The 13,916-nt window shown below is 36.8% G+C and overlaps 1 protein-coding gene across 1 annotated transcript in view; it reads right to left on the bottom strand.

The window, feature by feature from the left end:
• The window catches only part of ROBO2 (roundabout guidance receptor 2), a 435,305-nt gene that overhangs the window by 41,641 nt on the left and 379,748 nt on the right, over nt 1–13,916 (bottom strand). Inside the window, exons 14-15 of the mRNA XM_086462902.1 lie at nt 10,627–10,748; nt 3,374–3,605 (exon numbers count right to left, since the gene is read on the bottom strand). Of these exons, the coding sequence (XP_086319028.1) occupies nt 3,374–3,605; nt 10,627–10,748 (354 nt within the window). The remainder of the gene's footprint in view (nt 1–3,373; nt 3,606–10,626; nt 10,749–13,916) is intronic.

The following is a 13,916-nucleotide window of genomic DNA, read 5'->3' as shown; positions in this document are numbered from 1 at the left end:
TGTGTAATATTAATTAGAAGAATATTTTGTACGAAAATAATAATCATTAAAATGGAAAAGCTTAACATTGTATAACTCATTTTTGGCTTTAAGTACAACGGAACAACTTGCAAAATGTATTTACTTTCTTCTTCAAACACAAAGGGCATTCAGAAATATAATTTCTTATATACACATACCTGGGGGCGGGGTGGGGGTGAGAAGGCGAGAATGATAAAGAAATGTAAAATTAATATGGTACTCTAACATTTGAAGAAAAACATACTGTATTCATTTGTCTTTGCCTTTAAACTGCATGAATATTCTAATTAATATTCTATCAGTGTGTGTTAGGGGTTTTTTTTGGAGGGTATACGGCAAGTTTGAAGCAAAATTAAAAGTGCAGCTGATAGCATCATTTTAAGAGCTGCACTAAGCCAAGAATGAATTGACAGACAGCAGCTGATAAAACCTAAGGAGACTTCCATTACTGACTGTCATATTCTTGTGGTAACAAACAACATGGAGAACAAATACTACTCCACAAAGTTATTCCAAAAGAGATTTAAACAGTAGATGCAATTGGAAAAAAAAAAAAAATCTATCTTCAGAGCAAACGCGAAAGAAACAGTGAAAATTATAAAATAAAATATTTTATTTAGCTCCTTTTTCTATGTGTATACACATGTACATCTATAACAGTTCTGCTTTCCTTCTCTGATAATATCACTCTGTAAGCTGGCACCATGATATAAATTAAGCCACTTGTCTGACACTGCTGCAGTTATTAAATAGACCACATTGAAAAATAACATTTTTAAAACCGTTTTCTCATTTCCCTTGCTGCTGGCTTGTGGAGAACACCTTGCCTGCTCCTTGACAGGTCAATTATTCCAGTGCTCAGCTTCTTCTTACAGATATGAAAGAACCCAAATCGCTGCTCATCTTTTCCAGACGCAGCCAAACAGAATTCCATTTGTTACCTTCACAAGGCCAAAGAGGCAGGAGATGGATGGATACTGAACCATAACAAATGTCTGATCTAGAGCAAAAGTCTAACTGCAGCAAAATTGATTTTTGGAGGTAGGCCTCAGAAGTAACATTGCATGTGAAATTCAATCCAGCAGAAAGCTGCCACTACCTTTTGGTCGTACTTTGCTTTTTCCAGAGCTATTTGTTTTGATGTTGGCAAAAAACTTCCAATGCATGTATCATTCTTCCAAATTATTTTCTAAAAATAGTATAGCTGACATTTTTTAAAAGTCAAGTCTAAAAAGGCTCACTTTTGAAATGGAATCACAAGCAACACAGCAAGTGAGATACTTTTAAATAGACTGTCATCTTTCTTCATTGGATGAGAAGCAAACCACTGTCATTAAACATCTAGTTGATGTTATTTTTGAAATTTATGAACACCAAAATAATTACAATGTGAGAAATTAAAGGAAATATCTGTAGAACTGCATCTACTGAATGTCTTAATTTTGCTGTGGAAGTACTTACCTTTATCACCCGAGCAACAGGAAGAATGATTTACAGGGGCTGACATTTGTCTGGTGATAATACTACACGTTGTAGGCTGATTATTTTTTGAGAGAGATACTTGTAAACAGACTCCTTGAAGGTTATATTAATCTACAAAGTGGGTCGTAGGCTATGAGTTATACATATCTGTAGGCATGAAAAGTTTTTTAAATCTTCACTGTGTGGAAAGTTATTCCACATGAACAAAGTGGCCTTTAAAGTAGGAAATTACTTGACAGGCTCTGCTGGGAGCTGAGGTTTATAAAAGAAAATGTCATTCCTCAAGTATTTTGTAGAAATAGACAGGAGGTACAAAATCTTCTCTTTCTTTTCAGTAGTTCTTAATTTACCTTTAGCAAGAGACCGTTAGATGAACTAAATAAATAACAAAAAAGAATTTAAATTGGACAGGAAGAAAATCTTCTAGGGAGGGGACAAAATCCTGTATTTTTAACTCTAGAAAAGCAATTTCACCTGTAGAAAGATTTTTTCAATTTTCTTTTTTTTTTTAAAAAAAGAAAGCTTTGTTCTGACTGCTGCAAAGATATTCTTTACCGACTGATTTAAACTTTATAGTCTAAACAAAAAAATGGGAACCATAATGTCCCAAATTCTAAATCAGACCTGAATAATGCCTTTCCACACTTTCTAAATGTTGCAGGACACTGAATTTCCTCATCTATAAAGTACAAATGGCAACTAAGTTATCTTCAGGATTACTTACTTGTGGGGCAATAATCATAACAAATCGAAAAGTGAGTAATAAGCAAATCCATTCTAGAATTAAAAAGTACTTGGTAATCAGCACTAAATTAAGCCTCAGGAGACTACTGTAAATGATTAAGATGCATCTTCAATAGGAAGGAAACAGTACACTCAAAACCCATCAAAACCATATGAGCATTCTGAAGTTTCACCAGTATTTCTTTCCCTTGCTTTGAAAGAAATCAATGAAACAAGATATGAACCCTCATTGTTATAATCATCCTTCTGCTTTTACATGAGAGATTCTCCAGGCAGAGGATTATTGCATATGAATAAAAAAACTTTAATGCAAACTAATATTGCATTAAACAGGTAGAAAGATAGGTTTCTTGTACTTTTCTAAGAGAAAAAAGATAAAAATTACTTATACCTCCCCTCTCTTCCTTTACAATAAAAAAAGCAGTTGTGGAGTACATATATTTTAGCAAAACTATATGCCACACTACATGCTACAGATACAAATGCTTGTGCTTTTCAGTAGTGTAAACTGTTTACTATGTCTGTATCTTGCATGTTTCAGAGAGGCTTGAAACGGACTTAAGGAAGTCCTCCAAAGTACTAAATAGGGCAGTTTCATGAAAGGTATGCTAACAGAAAAAATGAAGTGGCATGCCTTTGAGACTGGAGTTCCTTCAGACCATTTAAATATCTGTCCTTCACTAGTCCCCATTTCCCAGCCAAACTCTTCATCTACATTACTACCCATTCAGAAAGACGTGCTTAATATCAACCACTTCTCTGTAAAAAGTTTCATTTATTCGTTTTATTTTCAAAGTGCAGATTAAAGTGTTTTATTGCAGCAACACTGGTTGTAAAGGAATGGCTGCAGCGCACACTTTTTGGAACACCCAAAGCCACCTGTACATTAGAAGAATGTATCAGCCAGAAGAATATAGGACTGGTCTATGCTTTCTCATGGAATACTTGCAGCACAAAACTGAATATTATATCAAATTCTAATGCCAACTCTATATCTAACAAACAGAAATCACATGGAAGAAAAAGCTGAACATATACATACATACAATAACCAAAATGGTCACTTGTGATTTCACCTCCGGTGCTAGGTATGGAAGCCAGTTGCTTTTCTGACCATTTTACTCACCTTCCTCTGTGGTACGAGCAGACTTTGATTCACTGTCCATTCCTTGGAATTCATTGAAATAAGGGCGAACCTTAATTTCGTAAGTAACCCCCTTTTTCAAGCCGACAAGGACAGCACTGCGTTCAGTTGGGACTTTGACTTCCAAGTTCTGCCATACAGCTGGAGAAGGTAGGCCGGATGTTTGGCGATACATTACTCTATAGCCCTGAATAAACTGGGATTGACGGTCAACCTAGAAACAGGATTAAATAACACATCAATAAACATATTAACGTAACAAAACGATATAAAAACAAAACATTTGCCTAGAATACTTTGTCCTCATGAAGAAGGGAAAACTAACATTTGGTTATGATGCTGAATTTAAAAATCAAACTGCCTTCCTGTAAGTCATTGTTGACGGTTTATAAAGAACATTTTTGTCACATTACTTGTTATAGAACATTTCTTTCTATTTACTTTCTCCAGCTCTATATACCATGACAAATACCACTGTAAATCATAAAGCAAGGCCCCACCCCTGCAACAAATCACGAAAAGAGAACTTTGGTATAATGATCACTGCATGTAAACTTATTAAGCACATCTTGGCTACTGATGTGCTGAAACACGAGAAGAAAAGAAAAACAAATTCTTTTCATAAAAGGGCAAGTCTTTGAAGATACCCTACATGCTTTCAGTTAGTTCATTACTTGGCCTACAGCTCATCTTTTCATGAGATGCTCAGGAAAGTAAAATAAACATAAGACAGATGCAGAGAAACCAACTTCCAAGGACATGTGCTGTTTCTTGTATTCGCAGTCTAAGAGGTCTCTTTGCGTTCTGGGGTTGTGATGCTCTCAGGCCTTCAGATGGAGATGGAATGTTGGTTTTAGTTTATATTTTTTATGTTGCTAGGCAAGATTCAAGATTGGACCATACATAGAAGTTTAACAATTCTAACCCATCATAGCTGTAAATAGGATTTTTATTTGAAGGAAAAAATGTAAATGTGTTTTATCTTAGAGAGGTTGCGTACTTTTTTTTCCTTGGGGACAAAAAAAAGGCATAAACCAATGATTCAAGCTATTATGAAGTTTGCACGAATTTTGCCTGAAAAATCAGTCAAAACCAAACCAAATCCAGCTGCTTCTGTAGCCACCAAATAAAAAGCCAAAGAAAGTGCAGCACAAACAACAAGACTATACAACTAACTGTTTTGTAAATCTCTGGGTCATAACTAAGATTCAATAAGTAGGATTTCTTTTCTGTTCTTGACAATTAGCTCAAAGACATTTCAGAATTAGAGATATATTTTTTTGACTTAAGAATAAATGAATTTAAGGCTGAAAACACAAACCAGGGTCTATTATGCTTCTCCTATAATCTTGTTACAGTTTATTGAGGCATTCAGAGGGCACACAGTTTCTTAGACATTAAAAAGCAGGGCAAGCAAGAAGAAAGCTTTATTTATGAGAGCAAAGCAGAAATGTCTTTCATCAAAACTGTCACTGTTAAAAACCTTGCAACATATGTTACAACAACATTAAGCTTGCATTTTATAAACTTCTCTACATTCACTTTAAGTGAATTTATGCACTGAAAGAGGGATATAACTCACAATAATAGCTTGTTAATACCGAAAGAATCAAGCTGTGTTTTTAAGAAGAACATTAAGCAGCTGTTTCCAGATGAAGGGAGTCTGTAAATCAGAGTAAATTGTTTTCATCCATGTTTGATTTTGATTAACTAAATGTTTTACGGACATAAAGACTTTATGAACATGGTGTTTACCACAAAATTCAGCAAGAATAATGCTTTCATGCACTTTGCAATACAGATTCTCAACCTAAATTACAATATAAGCCTATGATGTTTAATAATCAAACATTGAGTTTGATTCCTGCTTAAGTTCTGAGTTAGAAGTTATGCTGAAAGACAGCACAACTCTGTTAGAACTTTCCATTTTGTCTTTGCTGTGCTTTTAAGCTCTACTGACTGCTGCCTAGTGGAGACATCTGAAAATTCAGAACTGACTAGGCTGAACAGTAGCAGTGTGTTGCTACAAACCGATATGGAAACTGTTTTGTACAGCATGGTACAAACACAAATGCACCCACCAACTCACTGAGAACTGGACCCCTATAGTATACCTACAGCATATTAATTTTGAGTCCACCACACTTCTGCATCTACTCACGTATAGCTAATATACAAATTATTCATACATCTCTTTTCCTCCTAGTCATCTAAGTGCCTGACCTAAAAGACTAAACAATACAAGGAATATGAAAACAGAACGCAGTAGTACAACAAGCTTGTCATATATATGGGTGCTATATACTAGCTTGATTTGGGGCTCACACAAGTTTCACAGACCTTTCAATCAGAAGTTTGAATACAACAGGGCTGAGCAATCTGCCTGAATTTCAGATTACTGACAGTAATTCCATTGTTCAGGGTCTGGGAGGGTACTTCAGAAATAAAATACTGTGCATTTTTAATGTTTTCTATAAACATCCAGCTGCATTCAGTATAAAGGAGAGGATACAGCACTCTCTCTCCTGCCCATGTACAGCTAGCGGGTCACAATGTCAGGAAACCACTCAGAGGGCACTTCACTTATTGAGAAAGGTAGATTTTTTGCTTGCTTTGAGTTTTCTGATTACTAAAAAAATTACATTAATTGACCAGAGATATTTGTGAGGTATAGGACAGATATGTTTCACATATACATACACACACGCGTATGTGTGTGTACCTGTATATGTATGTATATACATGTATGTGTATTTGTCTATATATAAATGCACAGACAGTCATATGTAATACAAAGCCTGTGACTTCATTGTTTCTTCCATTTGTTATGTGGTAATTGTGTATCACACCAACAGTAGGCCACTAAAAATATGCTTAGCATTAAAGAACTTGATTCAGCTTGCTAAGCATCCAGGAGCTCTATAGCTTTGGTACACATTCACACATACACAGACTTGCAGAAACATGCACTGTGATCTGATGATAGAATGTAATCTTCTCTAGGTATACTCCTTTCTCATTTTTTGTAAGTGGTTGCCACTTACAAAAACTTAAAAACACCACTTAGATTTTTACAGAGATTGCAGGAAGTCTCTGTGCTGAATACTGGGATCAGAGAATATTTCTAGTCTTCCTGTGTCACTCTTAACTACTCTTGAATTTCTACAAGCAGCACCGATTTCCGCTCAAAAGAGCTGCAATAGTTGGTGACCCAAAGATACAATTTCTCCCTCAAAAGACAGATAGCAGAAAATGCAAATACTCCTTTAAAAGACAGAAGAGAGTAATTACTGGGTATGCTCTGCTCAGCACTGACCTAATGCTTTAAGGTGACCTATAAGCACAATCGGTCCTGCATGATCCTTCTCACTGTCTTTTACGATGAACACAGAGTGCGGGAGGTATCTACAAATCCGATGACAGCTCTCCATGTCTGCAGAACAGGAAACTCATTTTTCCCTGCATGTTCAAATCTGCACATAGCGCAGCTGAACACAAGACAGGTTCAATGGCTATTAGATCATTTGATTAGGCTATTAGGTTGTTCAAAAGATGGCAAGAAACTCATAATGCAGATCATGCTGCAAATATAAGCTCCTTTCAGGCAAACCTGTTAATCTGCACCCTAAAGACATTTGGCAATAAGCTATGTATGATGTAAATTTCTACCCCAAAATAAAACCCGTAGCATTTCTCCTTCTGGGCAGAATACTTTGCCACTGTGCTGAACTCACTAGTATAAACTCACCGTAATCTCTGGAAATTCAAACAGCACTAGCATTTACTTATTCTATAGGAACAAGACAAAAGGTGACGATACACTGGAAGACTGTCTAAAGGATTTGACTCTTGAAGCTTCCAGTGAAGTACATTCATTTGAAATCAATGTCAAACTAAAAGAGAGAGGTAAATAAATTGTCCTGCTGCCTGGTAGCCTCCTAGAAGGCAGTCAGGATTTCAAAGCAACAATTCCTTTGCCGTATTGAGGAACTGATTTTTATTCCTGCTTGTGCCACAGGGCTCCTTTATAATGCTAAGAAACTTTTCACATTTGGCTGCTAATGAAACAGCCAGTTTAATGTCCAGTGAGGCTAGAAGCACAGAACTATTGTCGTGGTCACCCAAAAAAGTGCTTGGATTACACCATATGGTATTGCAATGCAAAAAGTTTTGATAAAAGTAAAAATAAATCATTCCCAAGGTTTAAAATTAGCTATTTGATAACAGTAGGCATATCTGATTCCATCTCATCAGCAATAAATATCTCTGCACCCCACCTCTCTAGGTGTAAAGTTAGGATAATGACACATTTTTATCATTGTGATGTTAAATTCAGTATTATTTGTGAAGCACCCAAATGTTATGGCTGAGAGCATGACAGATAAGCAAGCCTGTGAGACAAACTAATAATTTTTTTATTCAATGCAAGGTTTCAATGGTATGAATTTAATAAGACCTGGCACCACACAGTGAATAAAGAAGATAAAAAGAAATGTTGAATGGCTCCATGAAGAGATCCTGTGTGTGACCAGATAATTACAGCTACACTTTAATACTTATATGCAAGAGGAATAAATTTAAATGACAGTGAAAACATAACTTTTGACATTCCTCCTCTTTTTTTAACACTGACTTTGTAAGCCTGACCTTCTTTTAAAACAGACAAAATATGTGTGTGTACGTATGTGTGTATTTTAAAACTGAAATACGGCAGCAGAGAACTATTTCTGAAATTTTAAACTCAAATTTGAAAAAGAAAGAGAAAGCAAAACCCAAACAATCTCAGAACAATGGGATAAATTGTTGTTGAGTCGCTGGGAGTCAGGATGACAGAAACTCAGTAATTAAGGACGTTCCTTGGCATTCACTCTTTGAATTGCAGAAAGTCCACACAAAGACTCTGACAACTCTCATGCCACTTCTATCCTTCTGTATGATAGCTACACTGTCTAACCATTTTATATTAATAGCGTGGACTTTATTCTCTGGATAGAGTGGCTTTTTTCCTAGAGACTATGGCTGATTAATTGGTTTTGTTCTGGTTGCTGGAAAGTTTCTAATTAGCTGTTCCAAAGATTTTTTTTTTTTTGGTATGTTTCTTCCCTTGGGTCATTCCAAAGTGTCTCTAGAGAGGCCTGTGTGCTTGTCAGGTGGCATAGGGCCACTGCTTTGAGGGATCTTCTCAAAAAGCTGATATCCATAGCATTCCTAACAATTTACCTTTACCTTACTGTGTTTTCTTCACTCATTACTTGTTCAGTAGGGGCACTGAGAGACTCTTTGAGAGAAAGAGAGATAGATACACGCACACACACCCCCGATATATATACACACACATCTATACATATATATATATATACATTTCATTACAATATAATGACATTGCATGAAACTGATTTCTGTTTATATTGGGGCCTCCTTTTGTAGGATACACTAAAGCAAGGGCAAGCCTACAAAACCATGTTTCTGATAGCTGTCACACTGTTTACATTTAGCTTGTACCCAGGGCTAAACTATAACAGTTGCTCTATCACCCAACAATCCCTCTCCAGTCAGGGAGCGGAATCAGAAGGAGAGCAGACCCCTGGGTTGAAGCAAAACCAGATTTAACAAAACAACACCAGTACCAACAGAAGTATGCAAAGCTATAGTCAGCCAAATGAATATCCATCCATCACAATCGACAACAGAGCAGTCCTCAGGAGCAGGCAGAAGCCAGAGGAGGAATAAGAGAAACCCCACAGGAGCTCCCTTTATAGTGACCGTGACATTACGGTACGGGCCACACCCGTAGCTAACTCAGGTCAGCTGCCCTGGCTGGCTTGAGCCTGCTGAGGGCCTGCCTGGCGTGGCTGGGCTGTGGTTCTGTCCCAGCCAAACCAGGACACACACCCAAGAAAGAACTTGAAGGAGCACCACATGGATGTGATCCAGGTTTACAATTACTGGCTGCTAACACCCAAAGTTTCTAAACTACTGACCCATCTGCTTGGGCAAATGTCTGCTTGGGCAAAAGGCTTTGCTACCAAGGTTAATCAGCCTGTCCTGGGGTTATATAGCTCAAACAGACAGCATTTTGAGAAAGGCAAGCTGCGTGTTGATATCATCAATGGAAAAATGCAATGACACATTTTCTAAATAATCTTCTAAAAAAGACAAATTTGTGGGTTTCTCTATTTATTCTAATCCACCCCCCCGACTATTGAAATCTGTCAGAACAAGGATGGTGCATAAGCCCCTGTAAATATGTCTGAGTTGCACAAAAACAACAGTAATCCTTATAATACACAATCTATCACCACACTTCTTATCTCCTGCAGTATAATCCCTTGTATACATTAACCTCTTAGCAATATTACATGTAGAAGAAAGACCCCGAATACTGTGCGTATGCCTTTAGCAGAATTCATCATATATAATACAACTGTTCAGTGATGTGCAGTGCAGTACTGTTTCTCTCGCTCTGCCACCCATGGCAGATGCCCCAAGGGCAAAGCACTCTTTTCTGGCCTGCAGCGCCCTGGGAACCCTCTCCCTCCTACAGTTACAAACTCTTTCCTTCAAGCCTCAGGAAAAGGAACATAGCATTTTGAAAGCCAAACATTGTATCAGAAATTCTACCCAGTAGTTTGACTCCTCAAATAGAAATGTTGTTAAGTACTGCCAGAAAGACTCTGGTCTTCTATGATGAAAGGATATTCACTGATGATGGGTAAGGCTTATGCTAGAAAACCAGATACTACACAGTAGATCAGACATCAGCACCACGTGCATCACTACAAGTGCCCTATAGGAAAGCTATTTTTGCATTTTAGGGTCACCAAATAATAGGGTATTGTCAGAGGTCCCTATGCCTTGGAGTGGAAACTGCTTTTTCATACAGAAATTTCATGTTGATATTTAACTTTGATTATTTTTTTACATCCACAGTAATGAGTCCACAGATCAATTATCCTTTAGATTATGGTGTTTAGCATATTCATTTTTATAATATTTTTCTAGTCAGACAGCTAGCTAGCCTTGAGCTGAACAGTGAAGACTTTCAACTTGCATGACTTCAAAGAGAAAATAAAAAGACCATTTCATTAACCACATATATATATGCCTGTACAACATCAGTTTAGCAAAGCACTCATATTGGGGTCAAGACTGGAGCTTTTCAGGATAGTAAAAAACTGCAGGGATAAACAGACAAAATTAAAGTACTGTTAAGGTAATAATAACAGAAGTGTTACCGTCCAGGTGACTTGAACTGTCGTGGGTGTCAGCACAACAGGGTTATGCAGTCGTACAATGACGTCTCCCAGTTCTTTCTGGACTTGCCTGTGATCCACACCTTGTGCTGGTGGGCTGATATCTGCCAGGCCAGGTACACACATGAAAGCATTATTTTCATGACATGAGTTATGTATGGCACCAATAACAATTACTGAATAGCTTAACCACCTGATTTAAACACCCTTCACAGTACTGTTTTTAAAACAATACAGTACTAAGATTTAAATACGAACTCAAAAGCATATCAAATAATGCAAACAAATTATTCACCTTTAGCTGCTTAGGAAATAATGAAATATAAAGGTGTTTAAATGAGTATTCAGACTCATTGGCAAAGTTTTATCAGATCTGCTAAGCGATGAGAGAGATGCAATATTCACTGGTTCCAAAATACTCAGATAATAACAATGTTGCCCAGATGTCTGGAACCAAAATGGTTAGCATAATTCAAGAAAATGAACAGTTGGTTTTTTTCATTTTCTTAGAGCATACATGACATTAAGTCATTATGTGTTTCCAAACTTTCACTAAGCTTCCCCTCCCCACATACCATGCACACAATAAACCAAAAAATAAAAATAGCATTTTCTTCTGCAAAGCAAATTTTCCCTTCACAGATATAGATAATGAAATCTAGTGCAAATATGAAAAAAGAATTAATTTATGAAGCCAAATAAAAACACCCTAACACAAAAATTTTCTCTTCAAGATTGTGTCAAAGATTCTTTCAAAGTGTGTGGGGCAATTATTTCTTCTAGTCAAAATCTGAAGGAGTTTGATAATTTAATATACATCTATGGAAAACTGTGACTCCATCTCCCGCACCATATGGGGCCCCAGTACCTAGTCCTTAGGGACCACATTTGGATTATGCCATTGTGCTAAACTGAACAAAGCTGTATTACCTTTGTTAAATAGGAACTGTAAATACAAAATATGTGTCAGGACATGCAGGAGATGTGTGATGTGTCTGGGAATCCTAATTTTGTGTTACATGTTGGGCTACAGCTATCACCTAGCTAATATATCACCGTATCACATCTTTTTCTTCCAACTTAGACAAAAGTGAAGGTACTTTCTAGGAGCCAGTGAAGTCTGGATCCCTTCAATGGATCCTTCAATGATCTTACAATGTTGTTATTGGTCAACAGTTACAGATGCCCTTACTGTGTCAGTAGTCTATGTGGATTGCGTAATGCCTGTTAGAAATACACATACTGATTATTTCTGCTGGAATTTGCTTGCAATTTTTACAGAAGAGGGGATTTGGAACACAAGCACAGATTATATTTTAAAAAGCCTGATACATTACAGTCATGCCTTTCTAGGCATCTGTGAATTCTGCTTGGTTTTTCCATTGGATCCACTAGCCAAAGAAACTTTCCCTCTTTTTGGATCAACATCATGTCCTTGTCAAATAAATACATGCATAAAAGATTTTTTTCCCCCTCTGATGGTCTTAGATATGGGAGCAAGCAGCATATGATTTATTTTATCTTCTAAATATTATTAAGAAGAAATAATAGTGCTCTTAAAAATGAAACATTTAAATATAACAACAGGGTTTGAATCACAGGCCTTCAGATTTTGAAAGAAAGTAGGTTTTGATCATCAATATTTCAGCATCATAATTCTGGATTGTTATGGATTCTGAGCCACCAATAAACAATATTGCTACAGGTTTCTACCGATAATCAAATTAATATGGCTCCAAGGATAACCAACGGGAATATAATCCAGATGTAGTCGTCAGTGAAGGAGCTTGTCTAGCAAATTATGCCTGTTCAAAGTGACCAAGAAACAGAGAGATATAATAAAATAAATCTATAAGACAGTAACTCAGACTGGTTTACAGGACAGTAATTTATGCTGCTATCCACAAAAAAGCTACGATTCTTGGTACAAAATACCTACAGCTACCCATGGCTACATTTTAGGTTAAGTTATGCTGTGGTATACAACTGACAAAGGACCTATATTCCCTCAGGAGAAAAGACATTTCTACATAGTGTGTTTGTATGAACTACTTTTCATCATTTTAATGGGACACATGTCCAGAAGTAAGGGAATAACCTGGGCTCATAACAGTAAGAAAGGAGTATCAAGATGTACACGTGGAATTCTGTTTTCTGATATGTACACTTAAAAACATATGCAAATGTGATATTCACAGTGTAACCATAGAATCATAGAATGGTTTGGGTTGGAAGGGACCTTAAAGACCATCTAGTTCCAACCCCCTCTGCCATGGTCAGGGACACCTTCCACTAGATCAAGTTGCTCAAAGCCCCATCCAGCCTGGCCTTGAACGCTGCCAGGGAGGGGGCAGCCACAGCTTCTCTGGGCAACCTGTGCCAGTGTCTGACCACCCTCACAGTGAAGAATTTCTTCCTACCATCTAATCTAAATCTACCCTCTTATGTAATCTAAATCTACCCTCTTTCAGTTTAAAATGTCTTGCAATGTCATTTTCACACAACTAGGAGACTCCTGGTGGAAAAACAGTTGTTGTATCAATACGGATATCATCAAGTACTGGAATAATAAAATCATGACTGAAGTAAAACTGGCTCAAGAATTTATATTCTGATCACAGTTAAGAGGTCTCTACAATTAAGTTGGTTATACATTTTCTCTAACCTCTCTTTTAACAGCTGCCAGTGAACTTACTATTCTTTGCAGTGATTTAAATTCCAGGGATAGGGTTATATATAGTTTCTCTAAACTATTCTTTAATATATGGTTTGGTCTGTTCGTAAACCAAACAAAAAATCAACTCCTTTCTTAGAGTAATTACTGATTTCTCTGTCCTTATTTGATATAAGTCATATAAGGTAAACTTTTTGAAAGTGCCTGATTGCCTACTTGTAGTCCACTGGTAAAAATATGCATAAAATCCTGTTACTTGCATTTGCTATACTTAATACCAGGAAATTAAATGTTCGACTATTAAAGCTGCCACAGACACCTGTTGCAAATGAATATTATATAGCATGGTTATAGCTGTTTTTTTCTTCCTCAATGGCCACTGTGAATAGGCTTTCTACTGTGCGTCAGCTTCTTCTGTGAGCCTGAATTGAATTCAGGCATAATTAGAAATCACATCAGAACATTATGTTAATTTTCAATTGATTTTATGATTTAATTCTATTAAACTGCAGGCTTGCAAAGAAGCTATAAATTCTGTACATATCTCAGCGTGCTTGACTGCTAAACAGCTTCTGGAAATGGAAGCTGCAACACATGC

Source organism: Leptosomus discolor, chromosome 1, assembly GCF_034619465.1.
Source record: "Leptosomus discolor isolate bLepDis1 chromosome 1, bLepDis1.hap2, whole genome shotgun sequence".
NCBI lineage: Eukaryota > Metazoa > Chordata > Aves > Leptosomiformes > Leptosomidae > Leptosomus > Leptosomus discolor.
Note: the sequence above shows the minus strand (reverse complement) of the source record. Positions and strands in the feature narration are given on the sequence as shown.